At 29.7% G+C, this 24,264-nt stretch overlaps 1 protein-coding gene across 2 annotated transcripts in view; it reads right to left on the reverse strand.

Annotated features, from left to right (window-relative positions):
• Fstl5 (follistatin like 5) overlaps positions 1-24,264 on the reverse strand; it is a 776,424-nt gene that overhangs the window by 652,668 nt on the left and 99,492 nt on the right. Inside the window, exon 3 of one of the 2 annotated variants that reach the window (XM_047567007.1) lies at positions 5,627-5,657. In XM_047567007.1, the coding sequence (XP_047422963.1) occupies positions 5,627-5,657 (31 nt within the window). Of the gene's footprint in view, positions 1-5,626; positions 5,661-24,264 lie in introns of both variants that reach the window. The other variant, XM_047567006.1, reaches the window with a different exon arrangement.

Raw genomic sequence — 24,264 nt, forward strand, 5'->3', positions numbered from 1 at the left:
CACTTCTCCACTCCCTTCCTATCTTCCAACCCCTGGTCCCTTTACTCTTCTCCTTTTGTTTTTCATGAGATCCCCAACTCCACCTTTTCTTTTTCTTTTCTCCTCTCTAGCTTCCACATGCGAAAAGAAGCATACAAGCTTTGACCTTTGGAGTTTAGCTTATTTCATTTAACATAGTGGTTTGTCTTTCCATTCATTTTCCTGCAAATGACATAATTTTATTTTTCTTTATGTCTGAACAAAATTTCATTATGTACATAAACCATATTTTCTTATCCATTTATTCATTGATGAACACCTAGGCTCATTCCATAGTTTGGCTATTGTGTTTGTGCTGCTGTAAACATAAATATGCACATATCACCATAATATGATGATTAATTCATTAGGATAAATACCAAAAAAGTGGTATAGCTGGATCATATTGGTTCCATGCCTAATCTTTTAAGGAACCTCCATACTGATTTCCATCGTGGTTGTATTAATTTATAATCTCACCAAGAGTGGTATTTCTTGAAATGAAATAGTAAATATTTTAATAAAACTTTTGCTGTATATTCATTTATCTTTAAAAATCTATTATAAGAAAGTTTTGTTTTGGTGACTAAAACAAAAATTAATAATATGTTAGCTTGTAGCTGAAAAAAGAGTTATGTAAAAAAACCTTTCTTAAGCCACTTTATACTATTCAAAAATTTTATATCATATGTGGCATTAAATTATCTATTTAAAAAAATGTAAATTCGGTTATTCTAGGTTATTTCCCCCAACATCACCAAACCTCAGTTATATCCTGTTATCTTTTAAATAGCACTGTGCAAGTAACCTGCATAATAAATCATTCGGAAACTAAAATAAATGACCCACCAGATGAAATGATTTATTGAAATCTAGTGGAAAACTAAAGAATGTATGCAGAATGGGGGAAAAATGATGTGTTTGGCATAATGTAAATTGAGCCCTTCTTGGCATAAATGGGGAACATGATCTGTTAATTTAGGAAACCTTTGTGCTTGATGATAACAGAATCATTTAGATAGAGAAGGATGTTTGTCTTCCTGTTTGTTGTGACACAGGACCATTCATCAAGAACATTTAAAATTGCAACAATTTCTTTTGCTGCATTTTTAAAAGGAGAAGACTATTACCCAATTCCTACAGAAAATGAAAAAAAAATATTGAAATACCTCTTGAAAGTAATTTAATGAGGCATTTGGGAGCATTGTTTAGATTATTGATAGTGAATATATTTCAACTAATTTATTTTTCTTTTATGGAGTTATATATTACTGTGAACTTTAAGAAAAACTGAATCTCCTGAAAAGTTCCTAAGTGTATTACTGTTCCTAAAATTCAGAATGAAACCTGATAGTCATTTGCTAATTGTGGGGCCACATAAGCCTTCTGTGTTCCTGGAACTATCACAAACTGAGTTTAGTGGCTCTTGCTGGGGCATGTTCCTCTTTCAATGAACAGGGAAACAGTCCTTAGAAAGTTTAATTTTGCTGCTCAGATTGGACCAATGAAGTACAACCAACAGTCAAATGTAAATATGAACCAATCAAAAACAGGAATGGTCGTAGCCCTTATTTACATAAAACTGACCAAGCAGGATTGATCATCTTTTCATCCTTCATTTGCATAGGCAGACTAGAGTGGGAATCTGGAAAAATATAATTGTTTCTATATAGTATAATTGTTATGGCACAAAAAGTATATAACCAATTATGTAAATTATTATCTTCCATAATTACAACCATCCAGAATTTACCCCAAATTATTGTTGACTAAAAACGAGTAAAGAAACTATCAATTCCTTGGTTGACATTTTCTAGTAGTAGGTTTTGTTATCATTTAAGTACCTGAGCTTCCTGAGGATTATAGTATCGATTATGATATATGAAATCCACAATTTTGGTAAGTCCTGCAAATAATTTTATTATCAGCAAACAACTTTCTAGTCTGAAAACTCAAGAACCTGATACTATAACATATGCTATTGTAAGGTGTTAAAAATATACTGACTGCATTTCAGGTAATTTTAATAATCTCCATTTTAGGTGTGACTGATGCCACTGGCTATATTGTATTTCAAAAACACAAAAACATTAATTAAAGTAATGTAACCAATTACTTTGAGCAATAAAGAGTTTTGAAGAACAAGTTTAAATAATAGCATTGTCCAATGCTTTTATAGAATTAAAAACCTCAGAATTTCAGATATTTGAAGGAGCTTTGATATCATGGAGTGTTATGCTAATATTTACAATAAAATGAAGTGTATCTGGAGTTGTTACTTGTCAAAGCTCACAATTATTTAGTGAATAAAACTGGCACAAAACATAGATATTTCCCATAGAACACAGATATGCTGCATTTATTCTTGCTTTTTTTTCCTTAAAGTTAAAAATCACTAAACAGTATCTATATAAATTGGCAAAAGGGCCAATATTGTAGCCATGTCATTAAAGGAGAGCTACACAAAAATACAAAATTCATGTCTGCAGAATCTATGAATATATAAAAACGCATTCCTACTAAAAGCACATCAAATTTTCCTGATGTATAATAAGTAATTGGTTAAATATGATGTGACCAATTTGAAAATAGAATAAGATTATAATATTGTTCTGAATTACTTTGGATGTGATTTCTCAGTATGTTAGTATTGTGAATACTAAATTTATAATTGAGCCAATGCACATAAATAGTTCAACATGGTGTCTGACATCTATTAGGCATTTAACAGAATATGAGTATTAAAGGTATAACATGGATGTGGCTATTAGGGAAATGACTTTAGTGTTCAATGTCCTTTAATTGTAGAGTCTTAAAATAACCCAAATGTAACGGGAAACACACTTCATTTGTATTGAATTTGAATGGGAAGAACTTACAGTGCTCATTGTAAAGAGAAGCAGGAAAAGTTGATCCCAACAGATTTTTTTTTATTGTTCTAATTAGTTATACATGACCCAACAGATATTTTAAACCAAGAAACTTTAAAACTTCTGATTCCAAAAGAGATTTTAAGCTATTTGGAAATTTTAAACTTTACAAAGTTGATGGAAATTTTGACTTATTTGTAAAACAACAATTATTTAAATCTTTATCAAATCTTCTTGTTTCATCACTGATAACTCTGGATAGATGCTCTTAAATATAAATTAATAAACCAAACACAAATTTATGTATTTTTCTCAGAAATATTGGTAGGTGCTAATATAGGCTTCCTATTTTATTAATATTCCTCAAATGTCACTATTTCCTAGTAATAGTTTTTAAATTATTAACTTATGGTCTATACAATGTATGATATTGTAACATGTTAGATCTGTACTATCACTGAATAATAGTGTTAAATATAGCTTCCTGGATTTTTGCCCCTTTCAAGCCTGTAGCAATATAACCCACACTGCATACTACATAGAGATATGGTTTTCACTCATTTAACACCTAGACACTAAAATCTATTCAGCAACCAATGTCAGTGTATTTTGTCAGTTAAATTTCATGTAAATAAAACTTTAGAATATGTAAAAAATAGGGATTTATAGAGTGTTTCAAGAGCATGTGCAAATTTCAGATGTTAACCAGTTAGAGGCAGAGCTTAATATTTCCAGGCATTTCAATATTTATGTACATGAATAAAAGAGAGATCAGTTTTCATGGGAGTGCTTTGTACCTTAATGTAATTTCAGGTCACTGAATCGTTAAGATGGGATTGTTGTCATAAGCAGAAATAGACCCAGAATGCAGGAAATAGAAGATTAAAAACATCCATTGGATACATTTCTGACTATGTAATACCTTGATTCTGATACATGAGATTATTAATTAATCAGGAAGTCCAGAGGATAAATAGTTGAAAATGGATAATAACATCACATGAAAACACAGTTCACATTTCAATAATTAGTTTCTAATAAATAAAAAATATTCAATTTAGAATTTTTTCCTCTATCAATACATTACTGTTTTCATGGCTCAAACTGTTTTTTATAAGTTTTTCATTCCATGTTGATTTTTTAAAACATATTTTCTAGTAAGATATCATTTCAAGGTGTACCCCCAAAAAAGTAGAGCTTAAGCAAAAAGTCCAGATGTAACCATTGTATTACATTGTAAAATAAAACATGTTTCTAGATAGTAGTTTGAAAAAATAAGTTCTAGTACTTTAGATGATATGATTTACATATCCCAAGGCAATAAAGCATAAAAAGAAAGCTATACTAAATTTATTTCTATGAAACCAAAGTTACAAATATGATTTAAGATTAACCTAAAACACTGGGACCATTCATGAGAAGGAAGATGTGCACAGTATGTTTAATATGTATATATAATTTAAATGCAGATCACACAACACAACTTGGAGTAGAAATTCCCCTTCATAACATAAAAGTATACAACTTTGAGCTGATATGAGTGTTTGGGGAATAAATATGTATGATAATTTCACATGTAAAATAAAAAGCTGTATTTTAGTTTGCTGAAAATGAACACAAATAGTTTGGTAATCCCTAGAAGGGAAGTTTGACATAATTCATTTGAATAAAACATATCTCACAAAATTTTTGAAAATGCATGATTTTTTTTATTCTTTAGTAATATAGATACACAAGGATATACAAACTCAGAAAAATAACATAATGGGAGTAAAGGAGTTATTGAGAAATTTCTAGATAGCAGTGTATTTAGACTTGTTAAAAGAAAGCAAGGCAGTATCACCTATCTTGAGATGCTCAGAGTATAACTTCCCTTTCACCATTTCAGGTACACACCTGAGCTTAGTAACTTCTGCATGAGTATTATATTTTAATATTTTTAGAATTCTGAAACAAAAATTAACACTTCTTCCTTTTCAAAAAACAAGGGAGGAAACCAGCACAATTGTGTTTTCACTCAAGAGGCATTCTTGGGTTCCAGATTCCTTTGGAAAGGGAAGGGAAGAAAGGAAGTCCACAGTGCAGAATAAAGACCAGCATATGAATGGAGAGGCCAGAGACACAAACTCCCCCAAATCTGTGAAGTCCTATCATTATGAGTAGTAAGAGAACAAACTGATGGAATAATTTTGTATAAAAACTATGAGCAATTAATGATATCAATGAGTGAACTTCAAAATTAACAATGTATTTATAGGTAAAAATGTCTTTTTGTGACTTACTAGAGTTGACTATTTCGTATTAAGCATTATAGCCAACTTTTGATATATAAATATTTCAAGCATTCAGATAAACAAATAGAATAAAATGACAGTGATTAAATAATGAGTTCTCTGTGAGATATATTTTCAAAAATTCCATCTCCTACTTCATAGATATAATAATACAAACTCATAGTGACAGTGCATGATGGAGGAATTTCACTAGAACCACAGAGGGAATAAACAGAAAATTGTGCTAAAGTGGTCAAGGGCAATATGTGAAGAAAAAAAAGTTGTGATAAAGAATTCCCTTTGACCCTAGAAAATTCCTCAATGGCTCAAAGGACTTTAAAATCACATTGAAAACTTAGAATTATCATTTGTTTTTCATGTTTAACTTACTTTCTAAGTAGCATGTCGCCTTTTCTTTATTTTATGAATTTATATAATTATTATTTTAAAATATTCATTTCTTACCTTTGATTCTTGAACTTTCTTGACTTTTTTCCTGCTGGAATTAAAACAGAAGTAGTTCAAAATCTTTAAATAAGTATGTGGTCAACAGTTTGATAAAAAGTATCATTGTAAAGACTAATCAAAATGTTTATTTATTTATACCCAGGAAACGCTATAATTCAATTCTCACTTTAAAATTTCCTTCTTGAAATCTTTTATTGCAGTAATAATAATTCTTAGTGGATATACATTTCTCTGAGAAACCTGTATGCTATATGCATATGCATTTATAAATAAATAAATGAGTAATATATAATAAATGTCTCTCAAAAGCTTTAGATATCATTTAATTTCACCATATAATGAATTATGTTTTCAGAATTTGCTTCCAACAGCTCTATATTAATCATAAATTGTTGGTAAAAGTAAAAAAAGTTTAATGGCAAACATATTGACAAATTCCACTAAAATGACAAAAAGTACTCTTTTACTGTCTTCAATTTAACTTAGAATTGGACCCTGTCTCACTTCTTTAAGGTTAAAATTGACAACAATTCTATTATTTATTCAAAGGCTGCTCCAGTCAGACCTGTCTCTCAATTTGACATATTCCTTATTAGTTACCAGGCAACCCCAAAAGAATTAGCTTGCTTTCAAGTTTAAAGTAGATATTATGCACTTTCTAACTTCTTGATTAAGATTCAAGAACAATTTAATCTGTCTAAAAGTTCCAGGGCCTCACACTGAAAATTATTCCAAATATACTTCAAAAACGAAATGAAAAAATTCCTGTATACTGAAATGCAGGGTAGCATAAATGCCAATAAATTTTGGTAACAGTAAAAAAAAAAAAAAAAAAAAAAAGAATGTATTTTGTTGCAAACAATCCCAGATTCAGAACTTGAGAATAAAAATACATATTATTAAATATATATTTATATATTTATTGAATCAGTTAATTGAATGCCATGGTTCTGTTAGACTTTGAGACTTTGCATTCTCTCATGCTAACATGCTTACCTGTGTTTATATTCTGTTCTATTTTTATCAGTTAATTGATTTTTATAGTACTAATTTATTTTTAATTTAGTTTCTGTTGGTCACTTAAAGTTTAAATGTAAAATATTTTAAATAAACTATTAATTAATAATTAAAGGATTAGCAAGCTTAGATTTTCCACAGGGACATTTGTTAATGAGTAGATCTTCCCTCTCTCTCTCTCTCTTTCTCACTTTCTCTTTGATATTCATTCATTCAATTAGTCTTTCATTCATCCACCCTTTCCCCAAATATGTATAGATCACTTTCTAAATATACTAGGCAATATTCTTGGTGATGAAGATTTAAGGGATGAACAAAACAGAAAAAAGTAATTAGACCCTCATGGAACATGTTGTATAGATGGTATAAGTTCTGTTCAGAAAGAGAGAACTCCACAGAAAGTGATACTGTTGGCATGGAGTGACTGCAATTAAACATAAGATAAATGATTTATTTATGCAAAAATAAATTATTACTGCAAAGATTAATTGATTTCTGAATAAAATTCAAAGAGAGATGAACCTATTATACAAGCATATACATGGTGAAAACATTCTAACAGAGAAATACAATTGCAAATGTACTAAGATCCAAGAGTTCTTATTGTGGGAAATATCTAGGATGCTAGTTTGTACTGGGTTGAGTAAAGGGATTTTAGTAGAAAACACAATCAGGGAAGTCACAGGGGCCAGATTGACTAGCATTTGTGCATTAATTGAGATTTTCAATTTTAATCTGAGAAAGCTGAGAAGACACTGAACATGTCTTTTCAAGGTAGCAATTTTATCTGAATCACATTTTCTTAAAAAAATCATTCTGGGGGCTAGGATTGTATCTCAATCCTAGCATTTAGGTAGAGCATTTACCTAAGACATGTGAGGCACTAGGTTTGAGCTGCAGCACCACGTAAAAAATAAATAAAATAAAGGTATTGTGTCCCTCTACAACTAAAAAAATTTTTTTTTAAATCATTCTGAGTGACTATTGAAAGTAGTTCAAAAGGGCAGGGACAAAATCAAGGGTGGAAGGAATAAAGAGAGCACTGCAGCAATGCAGGTGAACAGTGACAATGACAGAGAACAATATGGTAGCATGAATTTGGAACACCCGGTTAGAACTGGCAAGTTCTAAATATGTGGGTGAGGGACAGAAGACAAGACTGAGTCCAAGAATCTGAGATGCTAAAAGGACAGAATTTTCTCTCAGTTGAGGAAGAAGATCAAAGAAGAAACACTTTCCTCCCTTCTTTACTTGTCTTCTAGCACTGGCACACTCAGTTTCTCTTCTCATTCTGTGACCACCTCTATTTACCTATTCGATCTCCTTCATTGATTACTCCTCATCTCTTCAGTACCTAGGAATTGAGCTATCTTTCTTCCATATAGCTCATTGTTTTGATGATCTTATCTGATTTTTTGGTTTTGAGTGCCATCCTTTTGCTAAAGACTCTCAGATTCTTATGTCCCAATCAAACCTCAACATGGAACGCTACACATATATATCCATCTGTTGTCTTGACATCTCTAGTTGGATAACTAATACTACAGCTTACTTGTCATGTCCAAAACTGGATTTCTCACCTTCCCTTGCCTCTTGGACTACCTTCCTCATCCTAGCTGGAGGCAACAATACTGACCTTCTGATTGTTCAGACTCTGAGAACCACCATTGTTACTTTGTCTCTTAGGAGATAATAAACCTTGAATTTTCATGATTCTGATTTTTTTAATACATTGGCCTCGAAGTTACTTTGACTCTCATTCTGAGAATTCAAGAAGGGAGATTGTTATTATGTCTAGAACTCATGAGAGATATATTAATCAAAGAAGTTAATTTTGAAATCACCAACATATGTGTCAAATAAATCTTCAGAGAACATCTAACAGAAGTATATGATATGCAACTGAGTACTAGAACAACTATAAGCAAAAGTTAAAATCAAATAGCAAAAAAAGAAAAAAAGAAGAAAGAAAACAAAAGAAAAGAGACAAGAGACAATGAATGACTAAAAATTATATAGGAAATGAAACTAGAAATGCAAGGAATCATGGACTCTAAAGTAAAACATTGTTTTGTCTAAAATTTTCAATACCAAAGAATTCTTCTCAGAGGTCAACAATACTTGTGTCTAAAAATATATCCACTAGGGTTATTGTGTTGGATGGAGTCTTTGCTTTAAAACATTGTGGTGCACTTATGAGCTTAGAAATGAATTCGAAGTTATTTAAGAAAAGAAAAAGAGATTGAGAAAAACCATGAATAGTAAAAAATGAATATGAGAGACACAGCTAGGCAAGACAGCCTTGATATGTTGTGTAAAGTCAAGATATTGTGCTTCTTTTTATTCATTTGGGTTTTTTTGTTTTGTTTTGTTTTATTTTGTTTACCTTTATAATTGCTATCACTTATATCAGTAGGATTTCAGAACATATAAATGATGATGAATACATAATGGAAATGGAGAGGATTAAAATAAAAGGAAGAGATAATATAATTAATTTTCTAAGGTTACTGAAAATGTGTACATGATATACAAGAAGAGAAATTTTATAGGATGACAAGTTCTTGTAACAGCACAGATGGGCACAGAGGGCTTGTTTGGTAACAGACACAAAAGGTATATAAATCTGATAAAACTGAGCATGTTCAATCTGTAATGATTTATGAGTAGGTAGAATCTCACATAATAGATCTTGTATTGTGAAGTCTTTTGTAGCATGTCATAATAAGTTTATAACAATGATCTTAACATTAGTTTAACTATAGATAAGTAAGCTAACTCTCAGATATTATATTTTATTCTATGTGTTAAAATCCAATTTTCAGTACAATTATATGTAATTAAAAATAACTAATATAAACATATTTAAATATTCTACAAATAGGAAATATATTTAAGAAGCACAAATTCAGAGAAAATAAATTAGCCACTGATTTAGTGGACTGGAAAGAATAGTGACAGACTAGGCAAGTGAGGGACTTAAGGATAAACTACTCCATTCACTACCACCTTGTATAGTTCCCTTACAGTGGAGATTTATTTAGGATTTTCAAGTATTAACTATTTCTACTTGATTTCATCATTAGAATATTGCATTATTCAACTAAGGATATATTTTCCACAGGTTTATTTTACAAAATAATACTTCATTTTTGAAATGTTAATTTTGAAATTTAGGACAGGTTATGTAGAAAGCAGTGATTAATTATTTGAGAGTCATAAAAGATCAGAAAGATTTGTCATTTTGTCCACATGTTACATTTGAAAAACATTCTTACAATAGGAAAACTTATGTCTTCTCTATAATAGAAAAACATCAATATTTCATGGTATAACTCAATTTTAATATTATTTCAAAAGATTTTATGATATCATAATCTTGTCTTAGAATAAGAAATATATTTTGGCCATGTATAAAAATTAAATAATAGCTACCATTCTTGTTTTACTTTGTACTACAATATTTCTTGGAAAAATTCCAAAATGCAACACATTAATTATACTAATAGACTTCATGAAATCCAGCCCAGTGGTTAAAGAGGACTAATAGACTTTACAGACAGTATGATAAAGATTAGCAAAGATAATTTGGGCAGAAATTAGATTCAGAAAAGACACAGGAATATATAAAATGGTCTCTTTGTTTTTTAAAAAATTATAAAGTAGTGTAACTTAACTAAGATGGTATAAAATCAAGTTAAGTTGGGTTGCACAGTAATTTTTTAGGTGAAGCACTCCTAAAATATCTCAGCAAACTGGAGTATAGACAAGAACAATATACAGGTTGCTAGTACTTTAGCTGAACTGAACATTATCAAGTAGAAGGTATTATTAAAACTCTTATCCAGAATTTGAATTTATGGCATGACAGTTATTCACATAGCAGGGTATCCAACTTAATTATATTTCTTCTCAGAATTCTTCTATTTGATGTAATTATTTCCCAGACAAATGTCATCAACTCAAAGTGGTAAAATGAGTGCTAATTTGCAGAACACTCACTTTCATCTATATTTGTTCCTATGTGCTAAATGGAGAAAATATAAAATATTGAAGTGTTTTAAAATATTTATTAGAGGTATTAAGTAATATGGATTGTATATTCATGGAAGTTGGGAATAGGAGACTGACTCAGTAGAACCACCTCATTATGATCTCGTAACAAATGTCTTCTATGCCATTCTGACATATAAATACCAGTGAATATGTGAGCACTTCTCCACCCTCCCAACACATATTTTCTCAGAAACATCTATTTTGCTGGTGGCAATTTAATTATAAAATCTCCTGGAAAATGAAAGTTATAGGCAAGTGTAATGCAGAGTATCTAGCCTACTCAATCCTGGTGACATAGATATAGTGTCAGCAAGCAGTATTGGTGAATTTTCAGTTTTACTTAGTGTAATCACAGTTTTCTCATATTTTATTTAAAATACTTTTCTTGGAATTTGAGTCATGTTCCTGATCCAGTATTACCTTCTCAATGAGGACCCTCCTGGCTATTCTCTTTCAAACATCACCTCTATTAATATTTGATTTTCTTAAAGTTTTTTCCATTCTCCACAGAAGTTACCACTTCCTGTAATAATATATATTTATGCACACAGTTTTGTTCATTGAAGTGGATACTCCATGAGCAATAGAAATTGATAGTCTTTACTCAAATATCCTCAGTGTCCAGAAAGAGCATCTGCCAGAGTGGGCATCTTTCCTAATAGACTCTGAACTCTAGAAAATAATAGTCTAGTGGAAGGAGAGTCAAAATATTTGTAATAAGGTATAACATTCAATAGCAAAATAATGCATTGTATCTAGAACATACAGTCAGGAGAGCAATGTAATCTTTATTAACTGGGGAAGGTAAAGGAAAATTATGGGGTGAGGGAGTGTAATGGTTAATTTGAACTGTCAACTTGATTGGATTAAGAGATGCTGATGATTAAGAGGCTTCTGGGTGTGTCAATGAGGGTGTGTCTAGGAATGATTGGAATGTGGGATAGTGAACTGAAGAGGAGACCCTCCCTAAGCATGGACAGCACTGCTAAATAGGATGGTGGCTTGGATGGAATAAAAGTTGGAAGAATAAGGAAGCACATGCAGATGCACGCTCCACTCTTCTTGAACAAATTCTTGATTGCTGCTTTGATGTCTGAGGACATTGGACTCTTGCTTCATCATTCCTTCAAAGTGAACTCTGCCAGTAATTCTCCAGGGAGTTTCCAGAAACCTTGGTCTCAGACTAGGGTAGCACTGTTAATCCCTTTTGTTCTGGGGTTTCCACCTCTTGGACTTCATAGCTACTAGTTCTTCCACCTCTCCAGCCTGCAGATGGCCTGAAATATCCATCTTCTGGTCATGTAAGCCAATCTAATAAATCCCCTTTTTATAATCATACTTCCTGTTAATTCTTTTCCTCTAGAGAACTCTAATACAGGGAAGAACTGGGAAGTCTACAAGAGAAGATGTGATTGAAAGAAAAAAGTATTTTATCTCCACAGAAAAAGGAAGGAATCCATTCTATACAGAGGATAGAACATTATAAAGTTATAGATACAGGTTACTGGTGTATGTTTCAATGCTTCCTAGAGAAATTTTTTTTATACTTATAAGAAACATCACTAGATTCATTAATTATCTAATGTACAATACACATAAAAATTATAAGAATATTTGCTACAATTTATGTGTGTTTGTGTTCAAATTATAACCTGGAAAATTCACAGAATGTTCATCTAGAGTTACTTCTCTTTTGCTTCAGTAAGTTGACTTGAAGTCATTGATTCCACTGCCAAAATTAGTGATTTTTATTGTACATATAAATTTTCTGTGCTTACATGATTTTCAGAAAAAAATTATAACTTGATTGATAGATACTATCAGCATTATATCATATTCTGAAGCTCAAAAGCACATTGTCTAAAAACATGGAATGTTGGTAAAAAAATAAACTACAACTGAATTTATCCACCAAATATCTTCAATACTCAATTATATTTGTTGTGCTTGTATTACATATATTCTTATTTAAATATTGTTTAGAAGTTCTAGAAGATGGAAATTTATGTACATGTAAATTTAGAATAAAATTAATATTCAGTGTGAGAAATAATGACACTCATTTAAACTAAATATAAACATCAGAAATTTTTATCATGTTTCCAAAATTGTGTATCTTTAAGTTAAATAAATGAGATATATGCATAAACAATCAGTACATATGTCAAATGCAATAAAAAAGGATTTGTTCAAAGTCTCACCAAGTACATATTTGCTTGATGGACTCATGAAAGTGATGAATACTCTGGGTGTTAAAGGGGTAAGCAGCATTTAACTTTGAGTTGAATATGAAGAGTGATAAAATAATTTTCTTCTCTTTCCTAAAGAAAATACATGCTCAGTTAAGTATTATAGCTGAAACTATTTGCTAAACTATTTTCTAATCCATAGAAATAAATGTCAAATATTATAACAGTTTAATAGTATAATTGTGAAGTGTGAAAAATAGTGATGATTTTTAACATGAAAATGTAACTAATAATTATTTTGTTATGGATATTAGTAATGTTAGATGATTTGAGTGAAGATATTTATATTAGAATTCCTTCTATGTCTTGTTTATAATAGATTTACATTTGTAATTTACTGTCTGTTAAAGTGCCCGTGAGTAATAATTTTTATGACCATGATTTGTCTTTGATTTTTCAGTGATTGGAAGTAGAATATGGCTTATCTAGTAATATAATTTACAGAGGCTACCAATAATCACTATCAAAAAGACATACATCTGTAATGTAGAAAATAGAGTTATTGCCAGATATCTCAGGTAATCCCCAACTCCTCTGAGTTCAGGCAACAAAGGGTTTTAATGGGAAAGATCAACCAATGGAAATCAATATGATAGAGTCCAAGCACAAATATTCCTGCAGCCCATCTCAGGAGGCAGAGGAATAGGTTGCATGTCTCTAACAAATAAAATTGAGACATGTAGAATAATAAAAGTAACAATAATGATTAAGACACTTACATCATTCTTACAATGCAACAGGCATTTTGTAAATTCATTAAACACATTATCTAGTTTTTTGTGCCAAAATACCATGGCCTAGTTTCCCAACTTAAATCCTCACAATTCAAAGGTACAGGGAGGTTTAAGTGAATGACAACGGCAGCATATACAGCAGCACCTTCCAGAAAAAATGATTTCATGATATCAGAACAAAACATGAGTCAAACTTCCATTTAAAAAGCATGAACTCTGTATCTGGGATCTTCTTAAAATAAGTAGAGGAATGTTTGACAGGATTTCCATTTCTATTTTGGCAGGTAGGTAGAAATGGCTATCATAAAATCAGTCTAATTTTAACTGAAAGCCAAGTGAGATCTAGATCATTATGCTTATAATTGTTCATGTTAAAGCTTCTGCCTCAAAAATCTATAATCATCTTGAAGGTCTAAAACATGTGAAAGATTTATTGAAAAAGAAAATCTCAGAATAAATTATATGCATGACACTCAATAACATCTTAGAGACAAAGATACAATTATACTTGTCAAGTATCCATCTGAATTCTCCACCCCTGTCATTATTAATTTCTTCCTCTTTAGGAAAATGCAGACAGATTTACTTTACAAGTACATTTGATATCCATGAGACACTTCCCCAAAGCTTTCATAGATATTAAGTAGTTAAAATCACCAAGAAAATAAATGAACGTATACAAATAATAAATACTGGAAAATTTTAGGCTATTAATTCATGAAAATATTATAAACTAGATATTCTGAAATGCCATCTTCTCAGATTTGTGGTTGCCATAATTAAAAGAGATAGCTGAAAGTAAAAGCCATTTACTGATGCTGAAACTGTAGAAATGTTTTCCACTTAGTATACCCTATGGAAAGGGGGGACAAAAGGTATTGAAACTGTACAAAATGAAGATTTGGAAAAGAAATGGTTACAATGGTTATATAACAATAAACCATTCAACAGGCATGAGAAAAAGAATAAATTTGATTCACTTAACTAATTTTTTTTTTGGAAAATCTACAAAAGTAAGACAAAAACATGCAAATGAAGTACCACTATAAAATTGTGATAAAACCATGGGAAGATTAAAGGTTTTCATATTTGGTATAAGTTACCAATGGGAAATGATTGGACACCAGAATGAGAGAAAGCTTTTAAGATTTGTTCTTTTCTCTACATCTATTCAATTTCAAATTACTTATAAATTCCCCTTTCATTGATGTTATGGTTTGGGTATGAAGTATAATCATAAAAATCTCATGTACTAATATAGGAATGGTCAGAGCTGATTAGTTTAAGAGAGCTCTCACATTAAAAATGGGTTAATCCATTTGTTGGATTAATAATTTGAAAGGTCCACTGTACAGGGTGGTAACAATAGGCAGGTATGGTTTGACTGGAGGAAACCTTGGAAATAATACATCTTATCCCTGACTTTTTTCTCTGCTTCCCATCTGTCATGAGTTGATTAGCTTTTCTCCACCTCCACTTCTGATACGATGTTCTGCCTCACCACAGGCCTTAGAGTAATGGACCCTGTTCATCTTGAACTAAAACTTGTAACTATGAGGCCTGATAAACTTTATTTCCTCTATATTGTCATTGTTAGATATTTTGGTCCTAGTGATGGAAAACTCACTGATGCCATTGGCAAGGTAACATATATTTCTTCACAGAAACCACAAAGCCCAATGTCAGTAGGATAATTTCAATAAAAACCAAACCCCCAGGTGGGATAAATTGACTAATTTTATAAACTTGCTATATTCCTACACTTACCTATTAGTTATCTAAAGCAATTATGATTTTAAAATAAGCATGATGAATAAACTCAAGACATTTTGACAATATGAAATTTGAAAAAGGAAAAATAAAGAAAAACGAAGTAAAATCAGGCATTGAAAACATAATATTTAAACTATTAAACAAGGAAAATGGATTTTATAATAAGTTTTCAAATTAGCAAAGATAATAAATAAATAACAAACTAAAGAAGGGAATAACATAATCACAATGTTATTTCTTTCAAAGAAATCAGTGGTAAATTTTCCAGAACAGAGGAGCTTATGGAAGAGTTGCATCAAGTGGGGATCTACGTGAGTGACTTTTTTGATGCCTCTAAATCTCAAATCAGTGAACTCTTCCTTTCCCTTAAATGAAATCAAGATTTAATGGAAACAGTGGCTGATTACCAGTCCTTCCAAAGTTAAAAAGATCACTTTCCTATTAGAACAGGATCTTGCAGATGAAAATAACTATAAAGAACTCAGAAGTAAAATTTCTATAGGAGAAATGATAGACAAAATGACTACAATCAACTATATGGACAAATAATTATTTGAAAATAAGCATAATGACTATCTAAAATATTTTAGTAACATCAAGTTTAGAACAAGAAAAATGAAGAAAAATTGAAATATCAGGCATTAAAATATAATAGTTTAATGAATATGATAAATGAATTAAACAACAAGATACATGAAGATACATTGTCAGTAAAGTAGAAAAATTGAATTATGGTAAATAATTCTAGAAAGAAAACAAGAATTTATATAAGAACAGTAAAGGACATAGGGTGGCTTTATGTAGCAAAAAAATAAATAAATAAATCAACTGTTGATAAAAATTCCAGAAAAAAATGGTATACTAACTACGGAAATTAGGAAAGAGTTGAAGTGCTTGTGAAACAAAATTTTCCACAAGTAAATATAAATCTAAAATTAAAAGTTTTTTTTCTTTTTGCAAGAGGATTGAACCCAAGATTGCTTTACCCTGAGTCACATCCCCAGTCCTTCACATTTATTTATTTATTTATTTATTTAGAGACAGAGTCACTCTAAGTTGCTGTGTCTTGCCTTGAATTAGCAATCCTCCTGCCTCAACCCCTCAAATCACTGGTTATAGGCATGGACCAAGATGCCCAACTGAAACAGGTTTTTAAGTGTCAACTAAGAAATCATTAAAAATATAACAATTACTTCCATAAAATTAAATATGAAGAGATGAACTATAAATATAGAAATATGTATAAATATATAATTCACAATTAATATTTAAATATATTAATATATATTTACATATATATGTGTTAAACTCCAGAAAAAGATAAATACTCATAAAGGAACAATAGTTATCTTGACATTAGTCTTCTCACAGCAACATGATTACAATAACAAAATGGAACACTTAATTAGTACATAAAATATATTAAAAATTTTTGTTGTAGTTAATAACATAGATATACTTAGAAGAAACAGGCATAGCTTTAATATTTTGGGTTTCCATAATACAGCAGAGCTCTTCACTATTATCAGTGTGATATTTTTCCTGCTGCACTTTGAAAATAATTTTTGTAGAAAATATTAAGAAAAGAATAACAAAAAGTTCCAGGAGAATTTGACAAGAAAACAACTACATGACTTCAATTGTATTGCTAATAATAAGGACAAAATATAATAAGAACAGGGAAAACAGTTTCATGTTAAGGTAAAGAGAAAAATGTACATAATATCAACTTGGTGAGTTTGAGGTTGAGGGAAGTAGAAAACAAAGGGATTTTAGTTCATTGTAAAATAATTGTCATTGGATAGTAAGGCATAAATATTAATGAGTTTGATCAATAAAAATATAAATATGAGTTTTCAATCTTTATGTTACAATAAAAATAAACATTTTCAGACTAAATAAAGGAAATCAGTTCTTAAAATGAAAACAGGAAAGAAGAAAAATGGAACATTGGAGTAGTTTTAAAACATAAATGGCAGATGGCAGAGATATCATTAATATTACAATAAATATCAAAAGGATGCTGAAAGTAGTAACCAATAGTCAGAAGCTGAATAACATTACTAAATAATCATTTGATTAAAAAGGGCTTCGTAAACTATTTATAACGTAAGTTTGAACCAAAGAAAGCACCATATGACAAAATATGGAATACAGATAAAGTAACATTTGTGGGGGAATTTACAGGTTTAATTATCTGGAAAACAGAAAGGTCATAAAAATAGGAACTATGGATTCAACTTAAGAGGTTGAAACATAATAAAAATATAAACAAAAAGAGGCAAGACAGATAGACATCATGGAAATAGAGAACAAAAAGAAATATGAACAATGTATGACCTGGGGTTTTATTTTCATTAATATTAAAATCTCCTAGCCAAGACTTTTGTGAGATTGAACTGAAAAATAAAATATAAACAGTTAAACAACATATGGAATAAAAATATAGACAACAGATTTAATGTAAAGTGTGCTTAAACATTATATTCTAATAAAACTATTTAAGAAAACTAGATACCAATGAAGCATTTCTGGAAAAGAATAAAAATGCCAAAATTGCACAAAAGGAAAAAGAAAACTTACAGAGGTGAATAAAATTTGAAACACAAAAATGATAATGAAAAAATGCCTTAATTCACCATAAAACATCTTTCTTTCCAAAATACCTATACATAATACTTTCATAGATCAATTAGACAGGAAATAAATGATTTCTAGAGTATAATTTTACAAGAAAATATAAAAAAGCAAAAGAAAGGCTACCACTTGTGTGAGATTAGAGCAATTGAGCAGGAACAATCTCTAGCAAGTCTTATATTATAAAAGCTGAGAAATTCTCAAAAGTTCTATCTGTGTTCAGATGAGAGGAAAGCACAATACTATTGTTTGTGATAACACATCTAGGTGGCAATAGAAATACTAATCATTATGGGCCTTGGTTTCATATAGGAGGATTCAATAATTAAAAGCAATCTCAAACATGGAAAGATTTAAAAACAAAAGGCTGAGGGAAAAATTAAGCAATGACATAAGGACAGAAACAATGCTATTTATGTGAATTAAAAATGCACATCATATATGTAATTTTTGTGGTAAACACACCTAAAATCTACTCTCTATTTTCAAGTATATAATCTATTGTTACTAAGTATAGAGAGCAGGAAGTAAGTATCCACAAGCTGTTGAACTTCCTCATCCTAACTAGTATTAAACACACACATACACAAACATATGATTTGTAATAATATAAATAAAAATTAGTCATCAAACATTAAAATGCTTGACAATGGGGGAGAAGAGTTACATAGAGAATGATGATAACATTAATAAATGGAGTGAGAATGGTGGAATAATTAGTTGAATAGATGATAGGGTGATAGATAAGATTTATTAGTTAAATAGATAAGAAGAAAATACATAATTCATTTTACAAGCTGATGATATGAGGTATTAAAAATATGTTTCAGGTAACTGAGTCTGGAATTCAAACAAAAGACACACAAATGGAAGAAACAAGGGAATGTGTCATTTCTAGTGTGTCTTCTAGGTGTAGGAAAAATATTTTTATGCCTGTATTCACAGGCACATCTTCATAATAATTGGAATGCAAATTAATATTACATGTTCATGAAAACCCAAGAAATCAGTTAAATTTTTTTTTTTTTTAAATTTTAATAGTGCCTTAAGGAGTAGAGAAGTACTTCATCTGTGGAAATCTGTGACCTGGACTCATGCCTTAGATTTCCAAAGATAGGCATGAATAAAACACCCTTTAAGAATCCAAACATATAAAACATACTTGTGCTCAACAAGATACTGAAATGAATGTTAATAGAAGCAACAGACAAAATGTTTCCCAAATTTCAAATATAAGGATTACTGAATATAAAATGCAAATTGAAGAGGTTAAATGTTGAAGGACATAGAGAAGTACAAAATCATGCATGAAACATGAAACCGTGTCATATATATAACCAGTATATCTTGAAAATTACGTGAACGATTACAGGTTAAACTAAAGAAAATTAAGAAAAATAGGGAACTGGAACACAATTCTAAATGACCTGTAGGAAAATATAAAAAGTGTAAAAGATGGAAGATATCTTCAACCACATAGAAGCAAAATTAAGAATTATTAAATAAATCATGTTTTTAAGTTATGTTGCTAAGTGTGTGTGATGAAATATTTAAAAATATAATAGCTGAAATTTTTCAATTACTGACAAAAAATACCATTTTAAATTAGAAAGCAATAAAGAATGCCAAGAACATGAAAAAATATGCACACTACTAAATGCATTGTAAAGAAGCCTCCAAATTTAAATATAAATAGAACATTTAAAAAGTAACCTCAGGATGTGTAAAATAACTTATATGCATGAGAAATTTTGGGACTTTCAAATGATAACGATGCAAGCTGGAATATTGTACCAAAAAAGTCTTATATGAGAAATGAACTTTAAATACTAAAACACTTCCCCATTTAACCTATTATTTTAAGTGGTATTTTTTTTTTTTAAATGAAGATACTTTCAGGAAAAGAAAAACTATGGAGAAAATGGGCAAAAATTAAAGAGCGGAACTTCTGAGAAATTTAGTAAAAGAAAAATAATCTAAGAAGAAAACCTTGGGTGGGAAAAGAAAGATGAGCACACACACACACACACACACACACACACACACACACACACAATCCGTGCAGATAATTTGAAAAGCAAACAAAACAAATAAAATGGCAATATAGATGAATAAAGCAAAAGTAATATTTTTGGAATATCCCAAACTTACAAGATATTACTTGTATAAAAACAGCCAGCAATGATTTAAAAAACAATATTTGTAGGTGTTAAAACAGTGCTTTCTGTGCTTCAGAAAGAGGATAGAGAATGTAATAAAATTGTAATAAAAGTACACATTTCAATATCTGAGCTAAATCATTTCAGTAATAGAAATAGAGTGAAATTTCAAATTTTGGAAACAGAAAAATAATTTTTAGAGTCTTTAAATAAAAATCAGTGGAATTATTTCTGCATTAAAGCAGAAAACAAACAACAAAAAAAAGAAAATTCATTCTCTATATATCTAGGCTATTTTTCTCTTATACTAAACTTTGTAGATTAACAGATTTTCATAATGAATTTTGAAAAGTTAACCCTAAATCACTCAAAATATTAAATATGTAATTAAATTAAGTGACCAGAGCATACTCAAATACTAAACACAGAAATTTGACCAAACTCTAATACACAGCAGTTAAAATAGACTGTCGGGGTAAAATGTGCTAGGGAGAAGAATAAAAAAAAAAATCATTACTTTTTTTGAAAAAATTAAAAAATGCATTCATCAACATATTTCAAGTTGTAAAAATTAAAAATTGATTAGGCAACACATTTAAGAGAACAAAATTCCAAGCCACCATTTTTTTGAGAAATTTCAATACAACAGTTTCTGAAACTGATATACAATATGCAAAGTTTTGGAAATCAAAGCCAAACAAATTTGCTGTGACTAAATCATAAGACATTCTACATTCAGTTAACAGATTATAAGTATATAAATTAGTGTTCATATATAAAACCCAGACGTCTGGAACACTGTAATTTAAAGCATGTTATTATAAACTTGAAAAAAATTATACAATTAAATTAGCATTGTTCTGGAGTGTAGAGAAAAGTTTGTAAAAATACTCTGTCACAGACCAAAAGTAATCTTCAGTTAATAACAAAGAACAAGTCACATTCAGAATTTAGTCTGTAAGTGCAGTATAATTAATTTGAAATATTTTTTTACACTCATTTCTAATTCATGGAGAAGGGGAAACATTTTCTGATGAAAATTAATGGGACATATAGGACTAAATATAGGACTAAATTATAATATTAATAATGCCGTACTTCAAAACCAGTGAACTACAGCTTTATCTAGTCTTGATGTATTAACATGAAAAAAATGGATCAACTTTAGTTAGAAATATACGCAAAACTGATAAAATATTTAGCAAACACATGTATACACATGTCTACGTCGAACTTTTAGCAGGTTAATTGAAAGTATTCAGGGTGAATATATTTTAGAAAATTTAATAATACTGTTCACTAGGCCAAAAAAAATTTGATCATATTATTATATGTGAAATAATATACATAGTGTATATTTACTTATACAGCAAACCAGTGTCATTCTGCAGAGAATAGCTGTAAAATAGTGATTAGAAGCTTGGAAAAATCATGTTATTTTATCATGAAATATTAGATGCATTCTACTTAAAATCAAGAACATAGTCATGATATTCATAATCTGCTTTTCTTTTTTAAAAATTTTAATGAATTTTTTATTTGTTCTAATGTGTACATGACAATGCATTTATACATGTTGATAGATCATACATAAATGGAGGGTAATCTCTCATTTTTCTGATTATACATATTGTAGGATCACATCAGTCATGCAGTCATATATGCACATGAAATAATGATGTGTGTTTCACTTCACAATCTGTTTTTCTGTTAATTTATTGGCAGCTGTGAATATTACAATGAGAAAAGAAAAATAAATAAATAATTGGCAAAATTGATTCACACTACCATTATTTGAATAACTATGTAATCGTCAATATACAAAGCAGAATTAAAATAGGAATGTAATAGGAAATAAAAATTAAAATAAAAGGCTTAATTCTTACTGCTGAGAATAAGGGAACAGACTACCCATCGCACCCTTTTCTTGGAGCATTTACTTTAGAAAACTTTTAATTATAAGTTCTCTTCTCAGTCTCTTTGGAATGTACACAAATCTTTTAAAACCCCAAATAATCCAACTTTAAGACCCAGGAATGTCTCTCAAGGACCTAAGCAACATCTCTTTGAAATAAAATCATCAAGACTGAGAATATCCCTTATTTGGGGTTCTCTAGAGAGTATAGGAGCCTGATTTCAGCTACAAGTTGCAAACTACCTACATGTTGGTAAAATGACTTCTTAGCATTTAGATAGAAGTCATTATTTATTTGTGGATAAAACCAATTAGCTAACACAGAGAGTCACTCCAAATACCTAGTGAATTGTGGATGAACTATGTGAAAAACAGTGCTGTCAGATCTTTTTACTTGGGAACTAGATACTGTTTATCTTTTATATCCTCTTGTATATAAAAGGATAAAACTTCTTTGTGTTTTTGAAATCTCTTAATGGATTATAAAGTGTATCGAGTTGTGGTTTAGTGCTTACTCAAAAAAAAAAACTGGTGTTTTTCTTCTACCTTTTTGTATAGATTTTTTTGTGTTATGAGAGTTTTGAGAATTTTATTTCCTAACAATTATCACAATTAATAAGTAACTCAAAGGACAATGTAATCAATTTAAAAATACAAATTACATTCTTATATACATGGGATAACTATAAAATTAATAATATTTTAATATCATATAATATATGAGAATAACATTAGCAAATTATCTGTAATATGAAAATATTTCTTATGGAAAGTATGATAATCTGTATTGAAAAACATTTTAATACATGTATATATGTCAAGTGATAGAAAGTCAACATTGTCAACTTCTTAATTATCATCAAATCTATTTCAATTAAAATGTTCAATTTTTTATTGAAACATTTGGAAATTTTATGATAAAGAATTACTAAGAAATTATTGAAAAAAAATGATGGGCAGAGTTACTTTATTATGTGTCAAAACATTGTAAACTTTTCATGACTAAGGATAGACAGGGATAGAAAATTAGACCAATGAAACAAAATAGAAGAAATACAACAAAGCAAATGCATGTGACAAATGTGACAGTGCAAATCAGTAGGAAAGGATAGATCACACAACAAATGGTGACTGGGCTTCTAGATAATCATGTAGCTAAAGGTAAGGATAGGATTGTGTTTCATACAATACACACAATTACATTTAGTCTAAATATCAAAATAATAAATAGCAAAACTTTGAAACATATAAAAGATGACTAAGCTTCCACATGAACTAAGAGGAAGAAATATGAAAAACAAATATGATAAAATCATGTAGAAATACTGATATATTATTATTTTTTGAAGAATGTCCATCAAAATACCCATTAATAATGTAAAAACAATGACCTTCAGTGGAAAAAGACATTTTGCAATGAATGTCACTAATAAAATTCTAGTACTCAGAGTACAGAAAGCACTAAAAAATCAACATTGGATAATGAGATAAAGAATCCAATGGTAAAAAAAACCAGCTAAGTATACAAACAGGATCAACAAAGAAACTAGAATCAATGCTAATAATTTTCACCAGATGGTCAGTTACATTGTCCAAGAAAATTATTAACCTATTTTTAGAATCATTTGTGAATATCAGCTACATTTGAATATGCACATATTTTATGAGATATCAAATCCCATTTGAGTAAATATCCTATAGTTTTCTGAATGTACTTTGGGAAAAACACATAGGAGTGTTTCTAGCAGCACTGTTTGTAGTAGTCAAAATGTGAAACAAACTATTCTTCACGTGACCATCGTAGCATATCTGTAGCTATGATATTAATTATAGAGGAAATAAATGAATTGAAGGTATGGAAACCAATAAGGATAAATAAAATATGCTATAGTTATATAATATCTCATAACATGCAAAATCATTATTCATTATTTATTGATATATGACATACATCAAAGAATATAAATGGGAGTGCTTAACCCAAAATAAAACATTTTTGTTTTGCAGAGGTGGATCAGTATGGAATAGAATTGGAGAGAAGTACAGAACAAATTAAACAATATCATCAATATTTTATTTATTTTTATATTGATTC

Source organism: Sciurus carolinensis, chromosome 10 (assembly GCF_902686445.1).
Source record: "Sciurus carolinensis chromosome 10, mSciCar1.2, whole genome shotgun sequence".
Classification (NCBI taxonomy): Eukaryota; Metazoa; Chordata; class Mammalia; order Rodentia; family Sciuridae; genus Sciurus; species Sciurus carolinensis.